The sequence below is a fragment of the Drosophila bipectinata genome, chromosome 2R (genome assembly GCF_030179905.1).
Source record: "Drosophila bipectinata strain 14024-0381.07 chromosome 2R, DbipHiC1v2, whole genome shotgun sequence".
Lineage (NCBI taxonomy): Eukaryota > Metazoa > Arthropoda > Insecta > Diptera > Drosophilidae > Drosophila > Drosophila bipectinata.
In genome coordinates this window covers 11,372,138-11,396,499 of record NC_091737.1, presented here as the reverse complement: position 1 = coordinate 11,396,499, position 24,362 = coordinate 11,372,138, and the positions used below count along the sequence as shown (strand labels likewise).

The 24,362-nt window shown below is 44.2% G+C and overlaps 5 protein-coding genes across 8 annotated transcripts; 3 read left to right on the top strand and 2 right to left on the bottom strand.

Moving 5' to 3' along the window:
• Positions 1 to 274: 274 nt before the first annotated feature.
• LOC108133203 (putative fatty acyl-CoA reductase CG8303) lies at positions 275 to 9,291 on the top strand. 2 transcript variants are annotated; one of them, XM_017253030.3, is made up of 6 exons: positions 275 to 346; positions 6,184 to 6,555; positions 7,335 to 7,839; positions 7,907 to 8,348; positions 8,417 to 8,674; positions 8,732 to 9,291. In XM_017253030.3, exons 2-6 carry the CDS (start codon positions 6,250 to 6,252, stop codon positions 8,862 to 8,864), a joined length of 1,644 nt encoding a protein of 547 aa, XP_017108519.2. In that variant the 5' UTR covers positions 275 to 346; positions 6,184 to 6,249; the 3' UTR covers positions 8,865 to 9,291. The 2 variants fall into 2 exon arrangements, with proteins under 2 accessions (XP_017108519.2, XP_017108522.2); XM_017253033.3 differs by lacking the exon at positions 275 to 346 and adding an exon at positions 349 to 549.
• Positions 4,123 to 5,723, bottom strand: LOC108133204 (trichohyalin). The gene has a single exon (XM_017253034.3). The coding sequence runs from the start codon at positions 5,467 to 5,469 to the stop codon at positions 4,288 to 4,290; it is 1,182 nt and encodes a 393-aa protein (XP_017108523.2). The 5' UTR covers positions 5,470 to 5,723; the 3' UTR covers positions 4,123 to 4,287.
• A 1,015-nt stretch (positions 9,292 to 10,306) lies between the features above and the next one.
• On the top strand, positions 10,307 to 15,048 carry LOC108133252 (putative fatty acyl-CoA reductase CG8306). Its single transcript, XM_017253103.3, has 6 exons — positions 10,307 to 10,690; positions 13,151 to 13,735; positions 13,791 to 13,900; positions 13,960 to 14,410; positions 14,476 to 14,733; positions 14,801 to 15,048. Exons 1-6 carry the CDS (start codon positions 10,683 to 10,685, stop codon positions 14,937 to 14,939), a joined length of 1,551 nt encoding a protein of 516 aa, XP_017108592.2. The 5' UTR covers positions 10,307 to 10,682; the 3' UTR covers positions 14,940 to 15,048.
• Positions 15,049 to 15,440: 392 nt separating this feature from the next.
• Dolk (Dolichol kinase) lies at positions 15,441 to 17,565 on the top strand. The gene is made up of 4 exons (XM_017253038.3): positions 15,441 to 15,759; positions 15,838 to 16,324; positions 16,384 to 17,035; positions 17,091 to 17,565. The coding sequence occupies exons 1-4, from the start codon at positions 15,611 to 15,613 to the stop codon at positions 17,306 to 17,308; spliced, it is 1,506 nt and encodes a 501-aa protein (XP_017108527.2). The 5' UTR covers positions 15,441 to 15,610; the 3' UTR covers positions 17,309 to 17,565.
• Positions 17,566 to 17,568: 3 nt separating this feature from the next.
• Positions 17,569 to 23,101, bottom strand: Cdk4 (Cyclin-dependent kinase 4). 3 transcript variants are annotated; one of them, XM_017253041.3, is made up of 7 exons: positions 22,948 to 23,101; positions 21,558 to 21,794; positions 19,870 to 20,035; positions 18,686 to 18,821; positions 18,300 to 18,628; positions 18,110 to 18,245; positions 17,569 to 18,049 (listed from the first exon to the last, which is right to left on the bottom strand). In XM_017253041.3, the coding sequence occupies exons 2-7, from the start codon at positions 21,685 to 21,687 to the stop codon at positions 17,966 to 17,968; spliced, it is 981 nt and encodes a 326-aa protein (XP_017108530.1). In that variant the 5' UTR covers positions 21,688 to 21,794; positions 22,948 to 23,101; the 3' UTR covers positions 17,569 to 17,965. The 3 variants fall into 3 exon arrangements, with proteins under 3 accessions (XP_017108530.1, XP_070134717.1, XP_017108529.1); XM_070278616.1 differs by having other exon boundaries at positions 22,716 to 23,013; XM_017253040.3 differs by having other exon boundaries at positions 22,720 to 23,013.
• Positions 23,102 to 24,362: the final 1,261 nt, after the last annotated feature.

Sequence of the window (24,362 nt, the reverse complement as noted above, 5' to 3'; positions counted from 1 at the left end):
GATAGGCATTGCCAGATCCACTCAAAAGATATACCACGCACTCGGCAATAGATCCACCGATAGAAGTCGTTAGGTGGGGGGAGGGATGGGGAGCTGGCCAAATGGAGAGCCAGCTTTCTCAGTTACCAAAAACCCAGCCGCTGTCGCTGCTTGGTTGGCCACTCAAAGCTCTCTCGTGCGATATTCACTTATTTTTTATATATATTTTTTTTTCTGTGATATTTTTTCGCTCGGCTGCTGAGTTTGCGGGTTTTGTTTCTCGAGCTGGCTGGCTCTTGATTATTTTCTGTTCCGATTTTCATTACGTGCCTTGAGGTCTTCGAGAGCTGAGCTCAGAGACTGACGAGTGAGTGATTTTTCAGCATTAGCTGCGATCGTACAACATTATTTCCTGAGCGCTCAGTCTTCAGCGAGCGTGCGTCGGCATTGGCAGCAAGTTGGCTAAAAAACACAGCACGACTCCTTCTTAGTGACCAGTGCCACCTGCCACCTGTCTCCCACCCACCACCGTCCCCGATCTCTATAGTTCTCGACCGATCGATATTTTTGGTTAGTTTGCACTTTATCTTAACACCTATATAACATCGTGCTCCAAAATATTAAATCAAGTGCCAAGTGAAACTCTTCGGGGCAGTGTTGCAACAAAAATCAAAAGAAGAAAATCCAATAATAATCGGCCAAGTGATTGCAGCATTCGAGATTTTAAATCAATTGCCAAACAATTGAAGCGGAAGTGACGAAAGAATTTTGTTTGGTTAGAAAAGTGCACATAAAACATAAAATTCATTGTTTTTCTATTGATATTTTGCGGAAAAGCTGTTGGCTTAGCTCTTCGATTTTCACTTAAATGTTTGTTTTTACAGCTTTTCAAGTTTTCCGCTCTCGCCGTCGCTCTCTTTGCGGAAAATTTTGTGATTGTGTGCGCGTTTTTGAGTTGGTTTAGTTTTTCGCGACACCGATCTGAGTGAGTAGTTTTCCATGTGGTTTTTCCACCACTTGCTGGAAATTTCATGGGCAGCAAAACAAACTATTACATATATCTGTTTTTGCTTTGGCAAAAAAATTCATAAGAATTGTTGCCTCTTACTGGTAATATCTTAAAAATTCTCAAGTGCTGACGCGTGGCCAATTTTGGCCATAATTTATTACACTTTTATTTCATTCTTTGGCTGACATCGAAGTTTATGCCGCCAACCGGTTTGCTAAATGGCCCAAAAAATAATATATAAATACTCTTTTTTGTGTATCATAACAACTGAAATGGGAAAAAACATTCAATTGGCCAAAAACTAAAAGCAAAGTGCGATGCACGCCTAGAGCTCCTCTCAAGTTCGTTTCTTGAGTCTTTTGATTGCCATCGAACAGAATTTTGGTTTTAAAAACGCTGTACAATTAGCTTACTTTTTTCTCTTTTTACTTTCTGGGGGATTTCAATGTTAAGGTCCACAGCCACTATTTAATGATAATGCCCAGCCCAAGTGCGAATTGTTCGTTGTTTTTTGTCTGTTGTTTTTATGGCGCATTGAGTCGACTTCGATACCCCTCCCCCGGGCACGTTAAGGTGTTCATGCCTAGCATAAACAAAACAAAATTATTGTTACACATTTGGTTGCCAAGGCGGAAATAAATAAAGCAAAAAAAAACTGTCAAATCAAATGGGATCGCATTGAAATCATAACACATGAAGAGAAATCAATGCTTGGACCGGGAGGAGAGAGATCTGTTCATCGTAAAATAGAAAGTGACCAAAATGGATCTTTAGTCATAAACAAAGCCCAAAAATTCGTCACACATGGAGGATACCCTAACCGCCACGTGAAGTCACTCAGCTTGCCTTTGTTAATTTTTCGTCATTTCTTCATTAGGCCATCCACTTCTCTCTGTGGATTTTTTTTTGCCACAAAATTCGCCTAAGGCTTAAATTCGATATCTGGCATTTAGAGGCTGCAAAAGAAATTTCCAAATATTTAATATGCGGCAAACAGTTTCTGCTTCACACAGATACTCCGACGCACACACAGATGTACGAAAATACTCAGTCAGATACCCAGGCGGAACTGGGGTCTCTGGGCCCTGTCATTTGTCTAAACAAAATTACGAACAAAGCAAAACGCAGACGTAGCAAAATTATGCAAATCTTAGGGCTTATATACAACATCCCAAGCCACATCTGTAAATATCTCTATAAATCTACTATATTATATTTCATGTGCTTGGCTGCGAGATGAGATGGAGCCTCTTCTAAACGTCTCATTGCATTCCACTCGGCAAATATATTTTCATAATTGAAATGATTGAAAAGGCAAACAAAAAACCATTGATTGCCTTCTGAGATGTCCCACATTTTGCGTAGATATTCTAAAAGTGTTTATCATAATGATGCGGATATTGAATTTCCATTTTGAACAGACACGATTAGAAATATAGCTTTCTGCTTTTGCATATTCAAGCAGCTGCATAAAAAGATTATATAACTTCCTTGACTTTAGTGGCTAGAAAGATCCTCTCAGTCCACCATACATCACCTTAAATTGGTCTTAAATATCACAAGGTCTCTGTCCCAATTAAGAACACAACAAAAAACCGTCAAGTTCAACGATCTGCCAGCCCTCAATCCGAGCTATCCATAAATCAAAGTGTCAATCCCTAATCTTTGAGGCCGAAACCAGTTGGCCCACTCCAGCGAAGAACGTTACGAAGCTCGACAAATGTATTACAAATACGACATGGAAATATGACAAAAATGTTGCTGGGCCAGGCTAAAATGGCGATGGGTCTGCGAGAGTCCAAGATCGAGGAAATGAAATGCAAATCATTTGAATAGGGGCCAGGCCAAGAGCAACCGAAACCAGTTAACTCCGATCGATTGGTTCATAGTTGGCCGATTCGGCGGCATTCCGTCTCAGATCCCGAGAATCCGAGAAGCCACTTCTCATGCTTATTTGCATAATTCTGGATTTCGGTTTTGGCCCAGGCCACATGGCAGTATTTATGGGCCGTCGTATGAAAGCGAAACACCTTGACTTGAGACTTGCTGACTCGAAAATGTGTTGAGTCAGCGATTGGGCTTCGGAAAAGCCAGCGAAGGTTTCTTGGGTTGTCCGATCTGTCAGTTGGTCAATTACAAGCGAATCAATTAGCGCCTGGGTGTTAGCCTCCGAAACTAACAAAATGCCGCCAAACTATAACATTAACATCTCTGAACTTGTCAAGAGGACTGTCAGATGTTCGATTCATCTGCATACGAAGACAATACGCAACCCAAAGATCTCAAGAGATCAACAGCGATCTGACTCTGACCGTGACCGTGCATTTTGATTGGGCTGCTTTGTGTTTCTATATGTTTTCGACCAAACTCCAAACACCCATGATAGTTGGTGGGGGGACCAATAGATCACTGGCTGAAAAATCGGACAACTCCACTTGAGATCTCTGTCCGGGCGGCCTTGACACAAATTTGGAAGCGCCGAACGAATCACACACAAAAAATGTTCAAAATTAATCTCTCCTCCAACAAATTGTTACGCATTTGGTTAATTATCTTTTTCACCTGTACTCGGGCAAGGTTTGGGCAACACGCCGTGTGAGATCTAACTCTGTACATACCATACATACATCGGTTATACCTTGGTTTGATTTCTTCAATTTTCTCATTTTATATTTTTTTATTTTATACGTGGTTTTTCGATTTCTTTTTTTTCGGATATACGCGTCATTTGCCATTAATTAGTCGAGCTATTGAGGGTCTTGCGGATGGCGGCGAACAAAAGGCGGTCTTGTGAATGGCTGTCGGACGGGAAAGTACAGTTAACAGTGTTGGGCAACGGCCATGGGTTTCATTGAAAGTGTGGCAAGACGAAAGTTTTTTTGGGAGGCCATTTAATTACCTAAAGCTTAGCCACTCTAATTAGCGAGGTGATTAAAGTGACGGAATAAGGTATTTAACTTTGGATTTATACTTTCCATAGCTCTGCACCTACTTCCCCTCAAGTTGATCGACCAATGGTAAAATATAAACATTCGCATAGCAAACTTCGTCTGAAGTGGCCTCAGATTTTTCTTAACTTCCTCGTTGCCCCAAAGTGAATCCCCCAAAAACAGTGACTGATACCACGAGCATAATACGATAATACTAACGCCCCTTGCGGAGCCGGAGTCATCTATATTTAGATTAGCTTTTCAAAACAAGAATTTTGCCGTCTTATGTAGTCCGCCCTCGTTAATGAGCTTGAATGCGGGCGAATGCGCCAAGCCTCACTAATCGAACGACGAAGTCCTTCTTCCTAATCACTGGCGAATTCTGCCCGAGTAGCTGCTCACGGGCGCTGCAGGACGCGCCACGGGTTGGCGACTCTTGACTGTCATCCGGAACACTGGTGGCTGGACGGTGCGACGCTGTACCTTACGCTTGGGCTTCTTCTCCTCATTCTCTTTCTTCTTTTTGGGCACCATTGGGGCATTGGGTACAGGCACAGGGTTCTGGGCACCCAGCTCCGGAGCCCATGCGTCCCGATACTTGCGCGCGTACTTGTGGAACTGCTTCTCCAGAGAAGAGGGTCGGCGCTTGCGTAGCATATGAATGGTCCGGGGCTTGAGGCTTAAAGAGGGCAGCGAATGGAATCCGCGGCGTAGGTTGTCCCGGGGGTAGGCGGGGGGGTGGACCGCCACCTTCTTGCGGCGAAGATGCGGTCTCACCTGTTCGTCGGTCTCTGGCTCCCGGGAGGCGGGGCAGCTGTTCCAGGTGTGCCAATACTGATCTTCATCGTTTTCCTGCTGCTTTTTCCGCCACTCGGGACTGCTCGATGGAGGCTGAAACGAATTCTGTGTCTCCACCTGGCCCCGTGTCTTGTCCAAACTCTCCTGCTCCATCTCCTCTAGCGTTCTGGAATCCATGTGGTAGGTGATGCCCGGTTTGTGAGCCTCCCGCTGGGCCTCTGTCCGGGACAACCACCGGCGGCGATTGTTCTCGATGATTTCTAGCTGGCGTTTCTGGTGCTCAATGGGATCCTGGTGGATGCTACGCCTGCGTAGCTCTGGCTCCTGGCTCACGAAGTGATCGTGGAACCGCTTCTGCGCCTTTTCACGTCGTTCCGCCCGCTCTTCTTCGTACACGCGTTGGGCCTCCCTCTTCTTGTTCTTGGCGATGTATAGGCGATCGTTGCAATGGGCCTCGAAGCCCATTTCGTCGAGGCGATCCTTAAAGTTCTCCGAGTACTCGTTGTTGTCTTTCCAAGGATCCTCCGGGGCCTGGTTCCGGCTCAGCTGTTTCCCATAGCGATTTATGTGGGCTTGGGTGGCATCGTCAATGGTCATACGATTGCCATACCGCCGCCTCTGCTCGCTCACCCCCAGGGGCAACCCCCGGAAGCTAAAGGCCCTGGTGGAACCCAGAACCAATTGAATCGTCCTTCGACTACCAAGCCACCAGAAGTGGCTCAGCGGTCGGGCCACCTTAAACGTCGTATTCATCCTGCTCTAAAAACGTTAATTCACTTTTCGAAAAACTTTTTGTGCAGCACAATAAATTTTGATACGTTTGCTCTCCAAATGTTTTCTCCAAAATGAAAATTTTTTAACGAAATTAGAGACTTGAATTTAAGGTTTTTAAATTTGGGTTCCCGAAAAAGTAACCAAAATTTAGTGACTGACTGCTTCGCAAACTGGGAGTATTATGTGGGTTTCTAAGCTAAAGGTTTGTCTGTTCGATAGGAAACAAAAGGCAATGGTAACTATATTCAGTATCAAGCCTCCACAAGGGCCTAAAGCCTACTTGGTTTTCCATAAAATCTATAGTAGCATTTACATTCACCTTTGCAGCCCAAAAGAAAGTCGGAAAGCCCTTGTCTAGACTCTTGAAGTTATCTAATCCAGGTCGTCAACTAACCGCTAGCCAAAGAGCTCTAAAATCATGCACTCCACTTCCATCTAATTTTGATAAGAGATTTATATGATGATTAGAGCCGTCTGCTGAGAAGACTGCACTTCCGCCGTATCTTCCGGCAAGATCAACTTGACACACTGCGGAGCGGAGCGGGTTTCGGCCAGCTCTGCCCTCGATCGCTTGGCCAGGCTTACTGTGCTTATTGCATTCATCACACCGCTCTAGCTTGTCCACTTGGACTAATGGGCTAATGAACTTGAACCAACCGATGTCACGGCTCGTTTCCTTCTCCTCTCTTTCAGCTTGCCCAACCGATTGCAACGCTCAGCAGCAAATTGGCGCCGCCGACGAATCTCGAGCCCTACACCATGGCTGTCATCACGGAACATGGCGGCACCACCTCTCCCCCGGAAAACAACAACAGCATCGTTGGTAACGGCAAGCCACGGCTCGCCAACAACACCACCAGGCAACAGTTGAGCACGGCCCTCACCATACCGGAGTTCTTTGCCCACAAAAACATTTTCGTAACCGGCGGCACTGGATTTCTGGGCACTGTCCTGATCGAAGCCCTTCTGGACACACATCCCAATATTGGCACTATCTATGTCCTGGTCCGGGGAAAGCGTAAATTCGATGCCAGCGAACGAATTCGTCGACTCCTCCAGAAGCCGGTAAGTCTGGTTTCATTATAATTTTCTTTTTTTATTGTTTGCCAGCCTATCTAGCTAAACCAGGGGGCATGTCGCCGGGCCACGCCTCCTGACACGAATCTGCCCCCAGAGGCGCCGTCTACACGGCATAGCATTAGAGCCAATTACAAGCCACTTTATGGAGCGTTAATTTGTCAAAGTCGTAACCCCAGCGACCTCTTCCGCCGTGTTTTCAAGACTGTATGGGGATTTCCTCTTACTTTTCAATTTAAAGAAAAAGTTAAATAATACTATTGGTGCGACAGTGATGGGATGTTAGAGTATTTAATGGAACTAAGGGACTCTTTTCTTTATTTTCAAAGACTAGTTTCCAGAGTATTACCCATTCGACCTTTTCCTTTCCATCTTCCTTATTATGTTTGCTCTTTTTACTTTATTATCTTACCGGACTCTTCGCATATTGTTAATTATATTTTTAAACACATTTTTTAATGGCGTAACAAAAGCCGCTAACAGCAAATGCTGTTTGCTTTAGAAATTGCTTACATACGAGTCTTTCCCAAAAACCTAAAAAGCCAGACGAAAGTACTCAAGATTAACAACCATAATTTGGCTGGCATTATGTAGGCGTATATTGCCGTCGAACTGGCCTCCAGACATCGGACAAATTGCTCTTCCCCACTCATTTATATTCAAATTTAAACAATTAAATCATGGAAATGTGTGTTTAAATTACGATTGAGATTTCTATCGCAGAGATATGGCATTAAAATTTATTTTTAATTTTCGACCAAATATAGATTTTTGCAAAGTACTCCGAGAAGACGCTGGCGAAGGTTGTGCCCGTGGTGGGGGAACTGAGTGAGCCCAACTTTGGATTCGGACCCGAGCTGCTCCAGGAGCTGATCGACAATGTGAACGTGATCTACCACAGTGCCGCCACCATCAAGTTCAGCTCCCCGCTGCGCACCGCCATCCGCACAAATCTCACGGGTACCATGCGCACCATCGAGCTGGCCAAGCAGCTGAAGCACCTGGCCGCCTACATCTACTGCTCCACGGCCTTCTGCAACAGCAACAACCGCGGCCTGATCTCCGAGGAGGTGTACAAGTCGCAGTTCGATCCCTACGACATGATGAAGATGGCCGAGGACGATTCGGCCTGGGAGGACTTTACGGATCAAAAGTGCAAGGGATACATCCGGGATCATCCCAACACGTATACGTTTACCAAGAACCTCTCGGAGAACCTGCTGATGGCCGAGATGTCCGGATTGCCGGCAGCCATAGTCAGGCCATCAATTGGTAAGGCTTTCCGAAGAAAGACTATGGTTTCCTCAGACTTAATTAACTTCTAATATAACATTTCTAGTTTACGGCACTCTGGAGCACCCAATGAAGGGTTGGGTGGGCAACGCCAACTCCGGACATCTAGGATTCCTGGCCGGATTCGTGAAGGGTATTTTCCGAACCATGTGCGGAAGTGCAAACGCTGTGATTGATATTATTCCATGCGACTATGTGATCAACTCGTCGCTGGTTATGGGCTGGTACGTGGGCACCCGCCAGGTGGAACAGCCGGAGATTATTCACTGCACCTCCGGGGAGGTCAATCCGCTGACCCTCTCCGAGTTCTGCACCATCATCAACGACAGCGTGGAGCGCCATCCGCCCAATAGTTTCGTGTGGAAACCAGTCACCAAGTTGCGCAACGGCTGGCGGTACAATCTATTCTTCTATCTCTTCCATTTGCTCCCGGCAATGCTGTTTATAATTCCAGAGAAGCTTTTTGGCATCGGAATGCCCCAGCATACGTAAGTAGCTTCTAGACTCTAGACTGATGGTTTCCCAACTGTGCTAATCCCTTATCCCTATCTTACAGGGCCTACGAGTACATGCGTGTCTTCCAAAAGGGCACCAAGGCCTTTGACTACTTCTTGGACAAGGACTTCCGCTATTCTCTGAAGAATGCGCTGAGAATCTCATCCATAATTCACGAGAGTGATCGGAAGCGATACAACTTCGATGCTAGTCAGTGCGACTGGTCGGAGTTCATTGATCGCTGCCTGATTGGCATCCGGCGCTTCTACTTCAAGGAGTCGGCGGTGACCACTGAATGGCACCGTAACTACTGGAAGGTGTAAGTATACCCGCCAAAGATAGTAACCTTATAGCCTCTAATTCTCGTATCTTTTAGATTTAACTTCCTGTACTATGCCGGCTATGCTGTCATCTTCGCCGTCTTGTTCTTCGCCCTGACTCCCTTCCTGGGACTGCAGATAGGACTCACGCTGACGGTTCTGATCTGGGGCTTCCTGGTCTGGTTGTAGCGCGCTTTCTGTACTATATGCAACGGAACCCCCTGGATTGTGCAATACTTCCGCTCAAAATTCCGACCCCTATCCTCGGTCCTATCCCACACAAGGTTGTTCGATTCCATCCGTAGTTTGTTCTTAGTAGGGTATCATGTATTTTACTTTTAAGTCCTCTTACACAAGCCAAGTACAAGTCAGAAAATTGTATCATAATAATGAAAACGATCAAAACAAAACTAGACACGACGAATCTATTCACACAGCAATGCAAAAGTAGCCCAAAACTTAGTCACATTAACTAAAGGTAATCGTAAACATAGCAAACGATTGTAGATTCTTCTAATAATCAGCCGGTTTTTAGTAAAATAGTCAAAGAATACAAAAACTAAATGTATAACTATGTAACTATTACGCAAATAAATATGAGTTTTATATTAAGAAATACTGGTGTGTTTATACCTGGGGGAATACCATTTATCCGGACAGTCGGCGTTGTCGCAAAGTCAGCCAAAACTAAACTAAAACAGCATATTGCAAATTCTGGATCGTTGCGACTTTTGAATTCCAATTGATATGCAAGGTTTTGAATTTAAATGCATTCATAAGTAGGGCATATAATTTAATTTGTCTGTAGAAGGCAAAACAGCATATAAAACAGGAACAAAATAGCGTGATATTCGTTTTTTTTTCTAATTAAAATTTAAATGTGAATTAATGTGTTCTTTGGAATACAGCTTTAAAAGAACAGAGTCTTCTATATCTTTTAAAAGAAGATATTATACCTTTGCAAATGGTATTGTTTAATGATTCTTTTAGATCAGAAGCGACCTCTTTGGTGTAGACTTAGTGGCGACCTCTATCGTTACTTTATACAAGCTATACAGTGAAACTTCCTTTGGATTAACAAAAGATAAATTAAAGTCAGAAATAATAGATTTTCAGACAACTATAAGCTAATTTTAGTAAAACAGGCTTAAATATCTAAAATGTTGTTTCTTTTTTACATTTATTGAAAAAGTAAATATATTATGGGGAAGCAGGGGAAGGGAAGATCTTTAGATATCGAACTCTCCCAGTTAATTAAAACCTCTCCTTACTGATATCTGTGAGAGTACAGTGTGCCATAGATAAAGTCGCAGAGAAACTGTATCTGAGAGATAGATAGTGTGAAACCATCAACAGGCAATAAATTATGTTAGATCCCCTTGCCTGAGACGCCCCTGGATAACTGGTTTGTCCCACATGGATGATAATGATGAACATTCGGGTCATGCGGCTCTCCAGCCACGGGCGACTGATTTACCTGTACGCTCTCACTGTATCTTAAACTCTCTTATTTTCTGGGAGAGCGGAGAGAGTACTGTGAGCTACAAGATAAGGAAGCAGCAGAGAAATTGTATCTGAGAGTCGGAGTAATGTATCTGAGGACCGAGCACATTTCCACAGCCATCCACGGGTGAGGAATTTCAGTTGGAGTTTACCAGTTGACCGGCATAGGTTCGAAAATCGGAGATCGGATCTCACAGTTTCTCGCACACACAGATACCGTAGCTGGCACTCACACTCGTGCAGGTGCCTTGGTGTTTGTAATTTGTTTACAGTCGCATCACAGCAACAACAACAATAATAAAACCAACAACAATATCGGTGAAGTAAAAGATATAGAAAGAAGCAACAGCAGAAGACGAGGCAAATCAAGAGAATTACGCGAAAAAAAGAGAAATTTCACCGTTCTAAGCCAAGAAGATTGTATCTGGACATCTGGAAGTGCAACTGGGATTATATTTTGGGCTATTGTTTATTGGCTATAACAACCACACCTGCTGAGCAGCCATGGCCAGGTAAGTGTTACTCAATGTGGCCGAAAACAACGGTTTTTGGCTAGCCCGTTTGACAACTTTCGGCCTGGCTTTTTTCTCATTTTTTTGTATTTTTCTTCTTACCGCTTTCGAGCTCTCTTTTTGTGAGGTTAGAAATGCGGTGCAAAGTTCGAAATCCAAAAGATACCAGCGCCAGGAGATACATATGCTAAGCGTATCTCAAAAATCAATTTGAACTTACGACCGTGTCAGATCTTGGCTCGGAACAAGGTCCGAAAGTTTCAAGCTCTTAAAACCTTATCTATTGAGCTTCAAAACCTATAGATTGAGATGCCAAATTTTCTTTTTTATGGTCTTTATTATATTTTCAAATTTGGCGAGAAAGTCCGACTGTATATTAATTAACAGACGTGTTGGCGACTAATTCTATTTCATTACAACCTGCCAGTAGGTCATTAAGTCAGACACTTTCTTCCCGAACGAGAATCTATCACCTGAGAGCCACCTGCATTCGCAAACAATGGAAAGTTTCATTAACAGCCGCTGGGCTTGTGTGAAAATGAGATGCAGATACATTGTCACGATTCCAGTTTCCAGTGAGCACCAACTTTGACCTGGCTGAAATCCCCTTTCTCGAATAGTGGTCAACCTCTTGGCTGATTAATGACGTCAATTCAGCGACCAGTTCCCAGTGGCTCAAATGTTTTGGCCGGAAATCAAGCGGAAAATTACAGGTTGCCAATTGGCAGGAGCCGAAGGGAAACAAGATCATTACATATTATAGCCCCAGTGTCCTGGCGGGTTGCAAAACATTTTGGGACCGTTCATTAATAACCATAAGTGCGGAGATTTATGGGCAGCCACAAGGTTGGCAGTAGTTGGTAGGGTCAGTTACCCAAAACAAGCCAAAGGCCCTTAAGTGTTGAGGTGGGGCAGCCATTAAGTTTATGTGCACAGTAATGATATGGGGGTTCTTGAAGCCGCCTCTAAATATTCAGTTAAGCTTTATGTATTATTTATAATTGTATAGTTTTTAAACTGTAACTAAGCATTGCTAATTTCAAGGTAAACCAAAACTTAATTTCATAGAAATTTCAAGTGGCAGTGCCACCATAAATCGCCTCACTTAATTAGCCCAGATATGACCCACATTGGCCAGGCCAACTGGAAAATCTAATCTCAGAAGCGTTGATGGCAGGCTGATAAGAAAGCCAATTTACAGTAGCCATGTTAGCCAGAAGTTAGAGCCAAAAGAAATGGCAAGGCGGAAACCCAAAGACAAAGCTTGGCAAATTAAGCAAATCTGTTCAGTGAGTTATTGGCCATTTGTCTTGATTGGGTCCCCTGACCCTTGCGTCTTGGCCGCAAAGTGAAAGCTCACCAGCAAGCTCTTGAGCTCCGAGCCTGGCCCAGACGATGACTTGGCCTTTCTTGTGAGTAAACACAAGCACCTGCAAAGCCTTCAACGGCCCTCTGTCTACCTCTCTGTCTCTGGTGTTTGCCGCCTCGAGGGCCTCCTTTAATTGCTAAAAAGTGGAAAATTTGCATTCGCTTTTTACTGAACATATGCAAATATAGGAAATGTTGCACTCGCTCCCATCCGAACGCCATTATTTATGCAGAAAATTATATCACGCACTGGCGACGGGGGGGAATCCTAAAGAAAAAATAAACAAATCATCCTCAATGATCGCCATTATAAAATCATTTGGCATAACAGTGGAGACGACGAGATGCGATGGAGGTCATTAAAAGAGAAATGCGTTAGGGTTGGCTAATTGAATGATCATGTTGCGTGTTCGGGCCCACTATATGTTTGGTAAGTCGATCGGAAAGTTGGGAAATTGTCTGCCAGTACCGAGAAATGGCGGAGTGCGGGCTACAATTTTCCATTACATTGTAAGAGGATTGGAGGTTACCTAATTGAATGCCTGCCTGAATTTCAACTGAATTCCAACTAATAGTACTGAAGTAGTCTCTCCTACTATCCCTAATGAACAAATCTAATAAAAATCACACTTCAGCACAAGTTCACAAGATGGAAAATCATTAATTACTAACCAGCTTAGTTAGTACCTCCAGTTAATTTGCGGCTTACTGAATCCCAAGACAAGTTTCCAGTCGAGTGGCGACTCAACTCCCACGAGGTGGATTTGAATTCCAACATTGACCTGCCAGACACCTGCTAACAAATCATTAGTTAGATCAATATTGGGGGTTCGTCAATGGGCACTTAGAACCCAGCCCCAAGCCAGCGAAGGGAAACAGGTTTCGGCAGCCGCACTTCCCCGGAACACCCCGGGTGAGCTTTATGGGTGAACGAGTGTCGTAAGCTGGGCCCGCCGATCACCCATTTGAATGGGCGATGAGAGAAAGTTTGGTTCATCTTTTATGGCGTCTGTAAATATAGACGGAGTCGTCGCAGCGGTTATATAAACAGAGAAGCTAATAGAAAAACTCCTCCGCTCTTTCCGCCTCCAGTTCACCCATCACAGACTTCTATGCGGGACGCAATGTGTTCATCACGGGCGCCACCGGCTTCGTGGGCGTCACCATTGTGGAGAAACTGCTGCGTGAGGTTCCCAACGTGGGCACTCTCTACCTCCTGATGCGGGCCAAGAAGGGCAAGAACGTCCAGGAGCGCCTCGAGGAGCTGAAGAAGAACTCTGTCTTCGACAAGTTCAAGGAACTGCAGCTGGAGTCGCGCCTGTCCAAGATCGTACCGATCGAGGGAGACGTCGGCCTGGAGAATCTGGGCATCTCGCCGAAGGATCGTCAGACTCTGATTGAGAACGTGAATGTGGTCTTCCACTCGGCCGCCACCCTGGACTTCTTCCAGTCCCTGAAAGAGACCACCAACATCAACCTGAGGGGCACCAGGCGGGTGGTAGAGCTCTGCCAGCAGCTGACCAAGCTAGATGCCCTCGTCCATGTGTCCAGTGCCTACGTGAATGCCTATATCACCAAGGTCGAGGAGAAGCTCTACCCCTCTCCCGACGATCCAGAGAAGATCATTCAGTTGGCCGAGACCTTGAATGACGAAGCTCTCAAGGAACTGGAACCAAAGTACGTATATTCTGGATGTTCCAGGCTTCTTACTAAAAAGAAGGATATATTGCAGACTCCTGAAGGATCACCCCAATACCTACACCTTCACCAAGCATCTGGCCGAGCACGAGGTAGCCAATGTCTCCAGCAAGTTCCCATGCGGCATTGTTCGTCCCAGCATGAGTGAGTTTCAAACTTATCAGTTGGTAAACTTTATAAAATCTTTGGATAATCTAATCTAGTCACTGCTGCCTGGAAGGAACCCATTCCCGGCTGGACCATCTCCAAGAACGGTCCTCAGGGCTTCTTCATGGGCGCCTCCAAGGGTATCTTGCGTCGTCTGCCCCTCGATCCCTCCATCATCATGGACTACATTCCCATCGACGTGGTGGTGAATGGAATCATAACCACCGGCTACTACGTGAACTCACTGCAGGCCAAGAATGGCGGTCGGCCGGCTGAACTGCAGATCTTCCACCTGACCTCCAGCACCTACAAGCCCTTCCGCTTCGAACTGATGGCGGACAAGATCAATGGCTACCTGCACGACTATCCCCTGAACAGTGCCGTTTGGTACCCCAATCTCCGCCTGGTCAAGAGCTTGTGGCTCTTCCGGCTGAGCGCTATCCTATTCCACTTTATTCCCGGCTTTTTCCTGGATCTGGTTACAAAGATTGGAGGTGGCAGGCCCATGTGAGTAGCTATTCTGTATAATTTAGATTCGAGACTAGATTTTTATCCAAAATCCATAATTTTAGCCTCATCCGCCTGCACAAGAACGTGTGGAACTCGCTGAACACCCTGGAGCGGTTCATCTTTACGGAGTGGCACTTTGACAGCCAACGCCTCCTGGCCCTCTCCAAGACCACGACCGCTGCGGACAAGAAGAAGTTCTTCATCGACATTGGGGAGCTGACGTGGGACGAGTACTTTGCCAACACGATCATGGGCGTCCGCCAATACCTCAGCAAGGAGTCTCCCAAGAACCTGGAGAAGGCTCGTCGCAAGGACAAAATGTAAGTGGATATAAGATCTAGATCTATTTAGCTACTAAATCATGGTGTATCATTTTTTATCCAACAGTCTCCTGGGTCTTCATGTGGCCCTGCAGCTCTCCTTCTGGTACGGAATCTTTAAACTGATCGTGTGTATTACGGGAGTTTCCGGCGCCAAGGCGGCTCTCATCCTGCCAGTTCTCTATTATCTGTTTGGACTGATTTAAGGCGGCGAATATTTTATTATTCTAAGTAGCTCTGCATTCTCCAATGTTATTTATGCTAAATGCAATTTGTACGAGGTTTGGTTTTAAAATAAATACAAGAAAACTTTAATGCGATGTTTTCTCTTATATTGAAAGTCAAAATAATATTATATTTACAGAAAATATGTTTGAACTTAAAATATATGTGTTACATTTATTTATTTATTTACTTATTAAATAATTTATTTAAAATTTTTCCGCCAAAATAAACAGTGCTGGAAAGGGCCAGCTGGCAGACCCCTCTGATGTGTTGCCACATCGATGGAAAATGTTACTTGATTTAATTTACGTCCCTCACGTTATTCCGAGCCAAACTTAGTTTTATTTAAGATTAACGTGTCTATTTCTTGTTTTTCAGGTGTTTTCCAATTTTATGGTCGGCACAGAGCCAATTTTGACGTATGAAAACGTTAAAAGCCCCATATGCAAATCGATATATCGATATATTTGTATTTGGATATGCTTTCACTAGAAATAACAAAAACTAATTGGGGGAAAAGCAGGAAAAGCGCTTTCCCGAGGAAAAGGAAAAGCGCTTTCCACCTTGACCTTTCGCAAGCCCACAAACAGAAACCTTGACCTGTTGGAGTCGGAGCAATGTTTTGAGACACTGTAAACATAAACAGCTGAGAATGCGGCGCCCAGAAACGGAAACCGAACCCTCGGACACTGACTCCTCGATGGCCTCCAGCCAATCCAGTTGGCAAGGGGGACGGAGGGCAGTACGTCATCAGAGAGGAAACTCCGAGAATGCATACACACTGAAAACTATGGCGCCGAGGTGAGTCAACGACGGGGGCAAAGTTCCCTTCCGGGGCTTATCTTTAAACCGAAATCTAAAATCTTATCTCCTCCGTAGACCTTCCGCTGGCCCCGGCGGCTGGCTCTGCCTGCTGGTACCCTTGGCTCTGGGAGTCCGCCTTCTTCACTCCCCTGCCCAGTGCCAGAGCCATGCCTGGATGCAGTGGTTCCTCACCATTGCCGCTTCCGGTATGGCCCTGGAAAGTCTTTGTTTTTATGTCTATGCCTTTGTGAAGACGGGCATCCTGGTCAAGTGTTTGGTGAGCCTGCTACCCGGAGCGGCCACCAGCTTTTGCTTCTACTTCCTGGCCCAGACATCGCCAATTTTTGCCGTAATTGTGGGTTTCGTGCTGACCGTCTCGTACCAGCATCTTTATATCAGCACCATGCGGGGATTTGAGAAGTCCTTTACCTATGGAGAGGCCTCTGTGTTCGTCCAGGGCTTGGTGTTGTTTGCCCTGAGTGCTCTTCATCATTTTTGGGAGCTGTTTCGGGACGGGACCTGCGATGCCAGTGATTTCGAGAACCTTAACAAGATCATGGTGGTAAGTTATTCCAACTAATCCTTGGGTTGACTTCAAATAACTTGTCCAAACCATTCCAGAATGCTCTCTTCTGGTTGCTGAACTTCTGCATCATCCTCCTGATGTTCCCTAGGATGCGAAAGCCGGTTGCCTTCTACCCATTGCTGGGAGGGCTTCTCCTGGCTGTCACCTGCTTCCCGGTGGTACGACCCTTGCCTCTGATCGTCCTGCTACAGTTTCTGCTCCGCGATTATAGTCGTCTTGCCATCCTCGGCTTCTACTTGCTGCTGGTAGCTTTGACCGCCGTGACAGTGTCCTGGCAGCTTGGCAATTCCACGAAAGCCAATACGCGAGTGCGCAAAATATTCCACCTGTTGATTGTCCTCGTCTTTGTTCCTGGCCTGGTCTACGAATGCGCTTTGCTCTACTTGGCCACCGGCGTTGCTCTGGCGGCTTTTGTGGTCCTGGAGGTGGTGCGACTCCTAGAGATCCCCCCCTTCGCCGGTCGATTAGCGGAAGCTTTCCGTTCCTTTAAGGATGAAAAGGATGCGGGCCAACTAGCACTGACTCCGTTCTGCCTACTCCTTGGCTGCTCAATGCCAATTTGGCTAACACCCTGTCCCTGCTCCGGAGGCGATACTCTGGCCCTGCTATCGGGAGTCCTGGCCGTTGGCGTGGGGGACACGGCAGCCAGTGTGGTGGGTTCCAAGTTTGGACGCAACAAGTGGGGAAGTAAGTGGCTTGAATTGAAATGGGCGACCTTTTTTTAATCATCTCTCCTTTGCAGGATCCTCCCGTTCTTTGGAGGGCACCGTTGCATTTGTGGCTTCCATCCTGCTCTCCATTTGGCTGCTGGACTTCTTCGGCCTGGTGGCGATGACCCAGGCCAAGTGGTTCGCCTCGGTCTTTGCCGCTTTGAACTCTGCCTTGGTGGAGGCCTTCACCGACCAGGTGGACAACCTGGTGCTACCCCTGATATTCTACATCATCGTTGGCCTAGCCTGAACCGGTGCTTGTGGGTGTAAATAAGTTGTGATTATCACATTCCTTGGATTATTTATTTTTGTGTTAGAATTAATTATTAAATATTCTTAATGTTAGCAGAGAACTCTGTAAGTTAACATTGGGCGAGGTACTGTTAACGTATATCTGTTAGGGAATAACATTTCCCTAGAGAAGGTACTTTTAAGCGCCTTAGTCACGGACGTTAAGAATTTAAACTTTGAAGATTTTTATAAATATACCAATAAAACACAAAAAACCTCTCATTTGACTTGTGTATATAATTACATATATAAATTGTATAAATTGATTTTGCTGCTGTACAAAATTTTGAAATTGTATAAGGTATTCCTGAACTTTGTGTATCACATTTCGATTTGAGGATCACCGAACGTCCTCGAGAATCGCTTCACATTTAAATGGTATCAGTTTTATCGGCAGTTAATAAGTATACGACGCGACACAGTTTACACTTAGCTTACGACTACAAACATTTTAAGGTATTTATCGATCCGGCCGGACCCGGACAATAATTGGGGGAAAAAAACAAATTACTACACTTAAAGGAACATTGTAACAAGAACAAAGCGACGTTGGACCCATATTGGCAGTCACTTCCATTTCTTTCTGGGATTGGTTGGCCTTTTAGCCGCCGAGCGGCTAAAGGTACTCCTGTTTGAAGAACTCGTGTTGCAGGCAGGCCAGGGCCTGGGGACGCACTCGCATGTCATAGGAGAGCATTTTCTGGGGAATACAAAGGACGATTATTAGATGTCCTTATCAGGAAGGAATAGCCCCACTTACATGCAACAAATCATCGGAGTACTCGCATAAACTGGGACAAAAATCCTTGGGCCTCTTGGGCAGTCTTTGGGGGAACTGTTCCCTCGACACTGAGATGGTGGCTGGCCAGTCCTTTTCCGAGGGTCGTCCCGTCAGTCTGGAAAGGAACATCATGAGTGGGTTAACCATAAAAGTTCTCTCTGAAACTCACTCGAAAATGCGATCCAGTTGATTCTTCTCCGAGTTGCCCGGAAACATGGCTCGGCGATTGAACATTTCGAAGATGATGCAGGCACAGCTCCAGATGTCCACGGCGCTGCTGTAGGGCTGGCAGAGGAGCACTTCGGGAGCCCGGTACCACAATGTGACCACCACCGAGGTTAGCTTCATCTCTGCGTCGTACGTCTTGGCCAGACCAAAGTCGGCGATCTTGAGGTGGCCCTGGGCAGAGACTAGCAAGTTCTGGGGCTTCAGGTCCCGGTGGACGATGCGGTGGATGTGCAGGAAGTCCACGCCCGTTAACAGCTCGCGGGAGAGGCGCTGTAGAGGATTAGGAGGTGAAAAATCCATTACTGGCACAACAAAATGGAAGCCTACCTGCACTGTTGAGACTGGCATGCCAGTTTTGGGCAGACTATCGATGAAATCCGACAGATCCTGCTCCAGATGCTCGAAGACCAGAAGAACCATGAGATGGCCGTCTCGCTCCAGAAACTGGCATACTTCGAAAAGTCTGAAAAGAGGGGATACATCTACTAGAATATTCGTCTATGTAGTGGGGATAGTCAGCTATGGAGGAGGGGTGATCCAGCCAAGACATAGAATTGGTGATATTCTTTGGTGAAAATGCTATTTCCCCTGGGACTGTTATAAAATGTTGCTTTCTTTATTAGCGCCAGTGGCCATGCTGCGTAAAGTCTTGGAACTACCAAATGAAACTTATGCGATCATTTACGATCTAAAGATCAAAGAGAGGATAACAGAAAAGAGTAATTTTTTAAGAGTAAACAGCTTTAACATAATGTTAACATAACATTGAATGAAAAACTCTGTAAAGTGTTTTTTTCCTGAACATTATAGTGAAAAATTGTCTTCAATCTTTATTAACTTTTTATGAAAGCCTATTTTTTTTAAGAAATAATAAAAATGTAGACCTCTTGAATTATTATCAAAAAATTTAGATTCATAACATCAAACCAAACATGTTATGTACACAACAGCTTCAAACTTTTCTGTAGCAACGCCATCTGCTACTTAACATTCTTTTGTCTGATCCACGATCGCAAACATACAATCGCTCTCTCTCTGCCTATCGGCTCTTAGCAACATTCGGTTATCGGCTCTGTTAGGCGCGCTCTGTTAATTTGAATTTTAAACGGCTGCCTGTCTGCATATTATTTAATGCCAATACGAAATCAGCGGCGTTATCAGGCCAAAGCAAAGCGGCGCCGGTTTCGAGTTGTTTGACTGGCATATGACAGCCTTGGGGGGGGCGGTGGGAGGGCAGTGGGTGCACCTCCAACCCCTGGCTACCGGCGGATCGGCGAAATACTGCAGCTATATACTGCCTCGAGCAAGATAAACAGAAGCGCCTGACATTGTAGTTAGGCGTTATTCTTTTCAAATGACTGGGCAAATAGTTGGGGCGCCACCTCGCCCCCAATAACACAGTGATAACAACCCGTAGACACCCCGTTATGCCGAAATTATGGCAAAAACCGTAAAAAAAAAATAAAAGAAATCTTATTTAAATTCCAAGAACCCCAATAAGCAGTACCCACTTGACGATATTCTCGTGATTGCTGGCATTCAGCTGTTTGAGCAGGGAAATTTCTCGCAGTGTAGACATGGGCACTCCGTTCTCGTTCAAGGAGATCCGCACTTTCTTTATGGCCACTATATTTCCGGTTTTGACGTCCCGAGCTTTATAAACGGTTCCATAGGCCCCTGAAAGCAAAGAAATGAAATGTTTCCAGAAAATTAAAGAACGCATTTAGCAAAAAAATGCTAATCAGCTGCGAAAAGAGGAGAAACCGAGAGAAAAGCAAAGCCAAGGCTAGACCAGATAAGAATTGCCGAAAAAAAAAAATATTCGCATATGTATGTGGGGTGGGGTGGGGAAGGGGGCGGAAGGGGTGCGGGCGTGGCAAGTGCGAAATAGAAGGCAACCAAAAGTCAGCTGTGCTGATAAGATTTTCGAAAAAAATGCCGGCTGATTGCCAAACTATTCCAGTTTCTATATAGATACTATATAGAGAGAGAGAGACTGAGTCAGGGGTGTATCTATAAATCAAAAATACTTACATATACCATATGATATGGCTTGAAAATATTAAATTAAAATCATTTATTCACTATATCTATTTGGTATGAATAATATTTTGCACCTCTCTTTTGAGGGGGGGTAGCAATCAGAATAAAATGCCAGAGACTAAATGTTGTCACCGGAAATTTATCGCCCAGCCGGACGGACAGAGACATGCGTGGGGCGACTATTTCGGGCGACATTGACAGACTCTCGTACATGATACCGAAAAGGGGGGGTAGTACCGGCCAGAGGGCTACTTGCCACCGCCCCCCCTCCCTGCGATCACCTGGCTTCTGTGAACTGTGCCGCTTTTTTGGCGTTTTCGAGTCAAGCACAAGGCCGTAAGCACGACTTTGACTCGTTTTGACTTCGGCTACTGGGCTAGCGATTTGTTTCTCAAAAAAATACAAAAAAAAAATAAGCAAAAAAATTGCTCAGAGACCAAAAACAACAAAAGCTTGAAGCGAAAGCGAATGGCAAGGGGCAATAATTGAATGAATACAGAAATACAAAAAAACACTTGAAAAATGTAAGAGTATTTCGAATAAAAGATGAAATCCCAGGGGGGAGACTCGCTCCGAGACTCCCATGAATGGTTAACCCAACCCCCTTGGGGGCTGCATGGGCGGATGACCAGTTACCCATCATGGTATGATTATCTCGATGACGTAATTGTTTTTAGTTTTGTTTTTTTTTGGATTTATTTATAATTTTGTATAAAAAATAAAGATTTGAAAGTGTTGCTAAAAAAATAAAAAAAAAGATGAAGACACTTGTCAGAGCATCGATCCGAAGGGGATTAAGACAAAGAAACACGTGGCCCCTGGAGAGGAACCGGAAAAGTATGCAAGGAAAATGCAACTAGGCCTTGGAGGAGGAAGTATGCGAGGTTTAAGGGGATTATATCCCTTTTAGAAGGTCCTCTTAAGGATTTAAGCTTAAAATATGAAGAATAGGTCAAGATTATAATATAATTATTTAGATTTTTTTCGTTTTTAGGTCTTATTTTTTTAAATAAACTCTAATTAAGTCTTTTAAACTACTTAGTTATACAATTACCTTGTGTTTGTAAACAAAAAAATGCCCAAACAGAACTCAACTATGAGAAACCCCGAACCCCAAACCGATCCACGACCTATCCCAACAACAAAATCCGCTTACCTGTTCCAATGATGTTGAGCTCCTCGTAGCTGAACGGATCCCCGCATCCGGATCCCTTTGGATTGGACATTTTCTGCCGTTTGATTTGCGGCGGCGAGTCCGACATTTGGGCCGAGTTCATGGATTCCATCGTGAGCGGGGGGCGGGAGGATGATGATGAGGAGGTTCAGTATATCCAAAAGCCACTGGGACTAGTCATAGGTTTCAGTGTGCCAGTGGAGAGCCGATAACAAAGCACTGTAAAGGGACAGAGTTATCGATCTGTGCACATGACTATGTCCTTTTCCAGCAAAGGAGCCCCAAAACAGGTGAGAAGAGGAAAGCAAGAGAGAGAGAGAGGGAGGGAGAGAGGGAGACCTGTTGCCCGAGGAGATAAGGCAACACTCGCGATAAAGACTGGTGTGACAGGTGTTAATGGGCCTAAAAAAAAGAGTCTTCTATATGCTCTGGTCTGGCACGATGTTTCCTCCACACCACACACCACATCATGAGGGGCGGTCGTTGAACCTGGCTAATGATTTCGTGTATTTTTACTTTTATTTTTATGTCTAACCGATCGCGGCAACCCTAGTTATGATTTATTCATGTCTCTGTCTCCCCCCGTTCGTGTTTTTTTTTTTCGAGTGTCGTTTTGCGGCTTCTTTCTGGCATCCTGTTACCTTTTACAGGCCATTTCAGGGATATGAGCCCCGGCCTTGTAACGGCTTGGAGCTTAACAGACTGTTTCTTTCAGTGTAAGAACACAAAAAAAAAATAGAAACCGAATTTTGTTGCTGCCGTTTGTCAATTAATTCTAATCGCGGGCCAACACAAACAACAACAAACAAACAATGAAAAAAAAAAAAAAACAGCAACAAGCTAACAAAGAGAGTGGCTACATTTCACGGAAAAAAGTATTAGTGTTTAAATCTGGGGAAATAGTTATTGTTGCAATAGTTGCTGATTACTCCCTCTCTCTTTCTAACCTCTTTCTACTGATAACACGCACTTGTCCCTGCCGACTAGCCTTTGCCGGATAAGACTGTTTTATTTTTTTCAGTGTATTTGAATGTCAATGGTGATTTTTTGGGGAACTTTTTTTATTTTGTTGCTTTTTTTATTTTGCAAAAAATATTAGTTAAATATTAAAAAATGTGTTTTTTATTTGCCAAGACTCACACACACACACACACACGCCGACGCACACACTCGCACAATAGCTTAGCGATCGTCACATACACAGACACACGTGTATATTAATTTAATGCGCTTGACGAAATTTTTGGACAAAGTTTTGGCTATAAACCAGCAAGAAGCCCCACAATCAGAGGCGCACACGAATTCGAGAAGCACACAGGTGCCTTCCGGCGGCGGAATATTTGGTTTTTAAAACACCGATCTTCGAATTTACCAATATTCGTAAAACACCGATCGGCTAGGTTGTTTTGGTATATACTCGGAAATAATCATCATTTACGCTGCTAGCCCTAACAGACCTTCAACAGAACGAAGAGAGTGCCTAACAGCGATGCCCGATTCGCCAAGTTCCAACCGGTTCGGGCAATAGGATGTTGCTGGCAACATTACGATCGCGTCGCTACAGTGTTCCACTGTTAGGGCGAGCTGTTAAAAATAGTTTACAGGCTCTGTTAACGTAATAATTTGGACCGTTAATTTCAAAACGTAATCAATTGGGCAATAGTTGGGAAATATTTCAATAGTTTAAAACACTATTTCAATAAATTATTAATGACTTATAGGTCTTGAGCATAATTAAAACTTATAATACTTATTATACAACTAGAGAAATCAGTTTGATTGCAAAATCAAATTTACGTCCAAAAAAATACCCAAAACAGTTTATTTTATACAGCGTTTTTTACTCAGAAAATGTTTTCCTTCCTGATTTTTCCTAAAAATATACTATAAATTTATTTAAAAAAAATAAAAATAAGCATAAAATAATTTTTTTATAAATAAAAATAAATTTTTTCCTGTACCAACAGAATTTAAAGCTCTGTTAAAATATTCGAATGAAAATTAAAATTCTGTTAAGTGAATTTTATTCCATCTTTAGACCAGAGTCTAAGAGAGATTCAAATTCCGATTAGGAAAATACCAAAACTAATCGATAGATTTGAGAAGTTATCACTCAAATATTGCTGAATAAAAGTGAACCCATCTGGCAACGCTGGACTGCTGAGTTTCGAACTCAAACCATCAGCATGGCGCCAAAAATTTAAAACTAATTATGAAAAATAATTTATTAATTTATTTATTATAGGATTTAAATGACTTAAAACAACAGGGGCATTGTGGCCCCTTTGTCGTCCATATTTTTTTACTGGCCGTGGCCGTTTTTTTTTCCATATTTTTTTTTGCTAAATTTTTTTAAATTTAGCATAAGTTTAAGCGCCACGTCGTCCATCTCCTGCGCAACCGACTCCAATGGCCGCGCCACGTCGTCGATCTCCTGCGCAACCAGTGGTGTCATTTCCGCTTTTTTCCCGTCAGATCTGGGTTTTTTTGAAGCGTGATTGCGGGAAAAATATGAAAACAGCGGGCAGCGGGAATTCTGGCTTTTTGAGCAAATTTACGCAGCTTTTTTTTTTTTGTTAACTTTTTGATGCATTCTCTGTTGAAAATATTTTAAAAATCAAAAAGAAACAAATCTCTCCAATCCTTGAGTATTTTGGTACTCCTAATATAGATAAAATTTAACGACTGTACAACGACATAACCATGGTAGAGTGGGAAAATGTCGATGATACTGTTAAGTTCTGGGCTGAAGTTCTTAAATATCGGGATTCTGGCGGAAACTGCCGT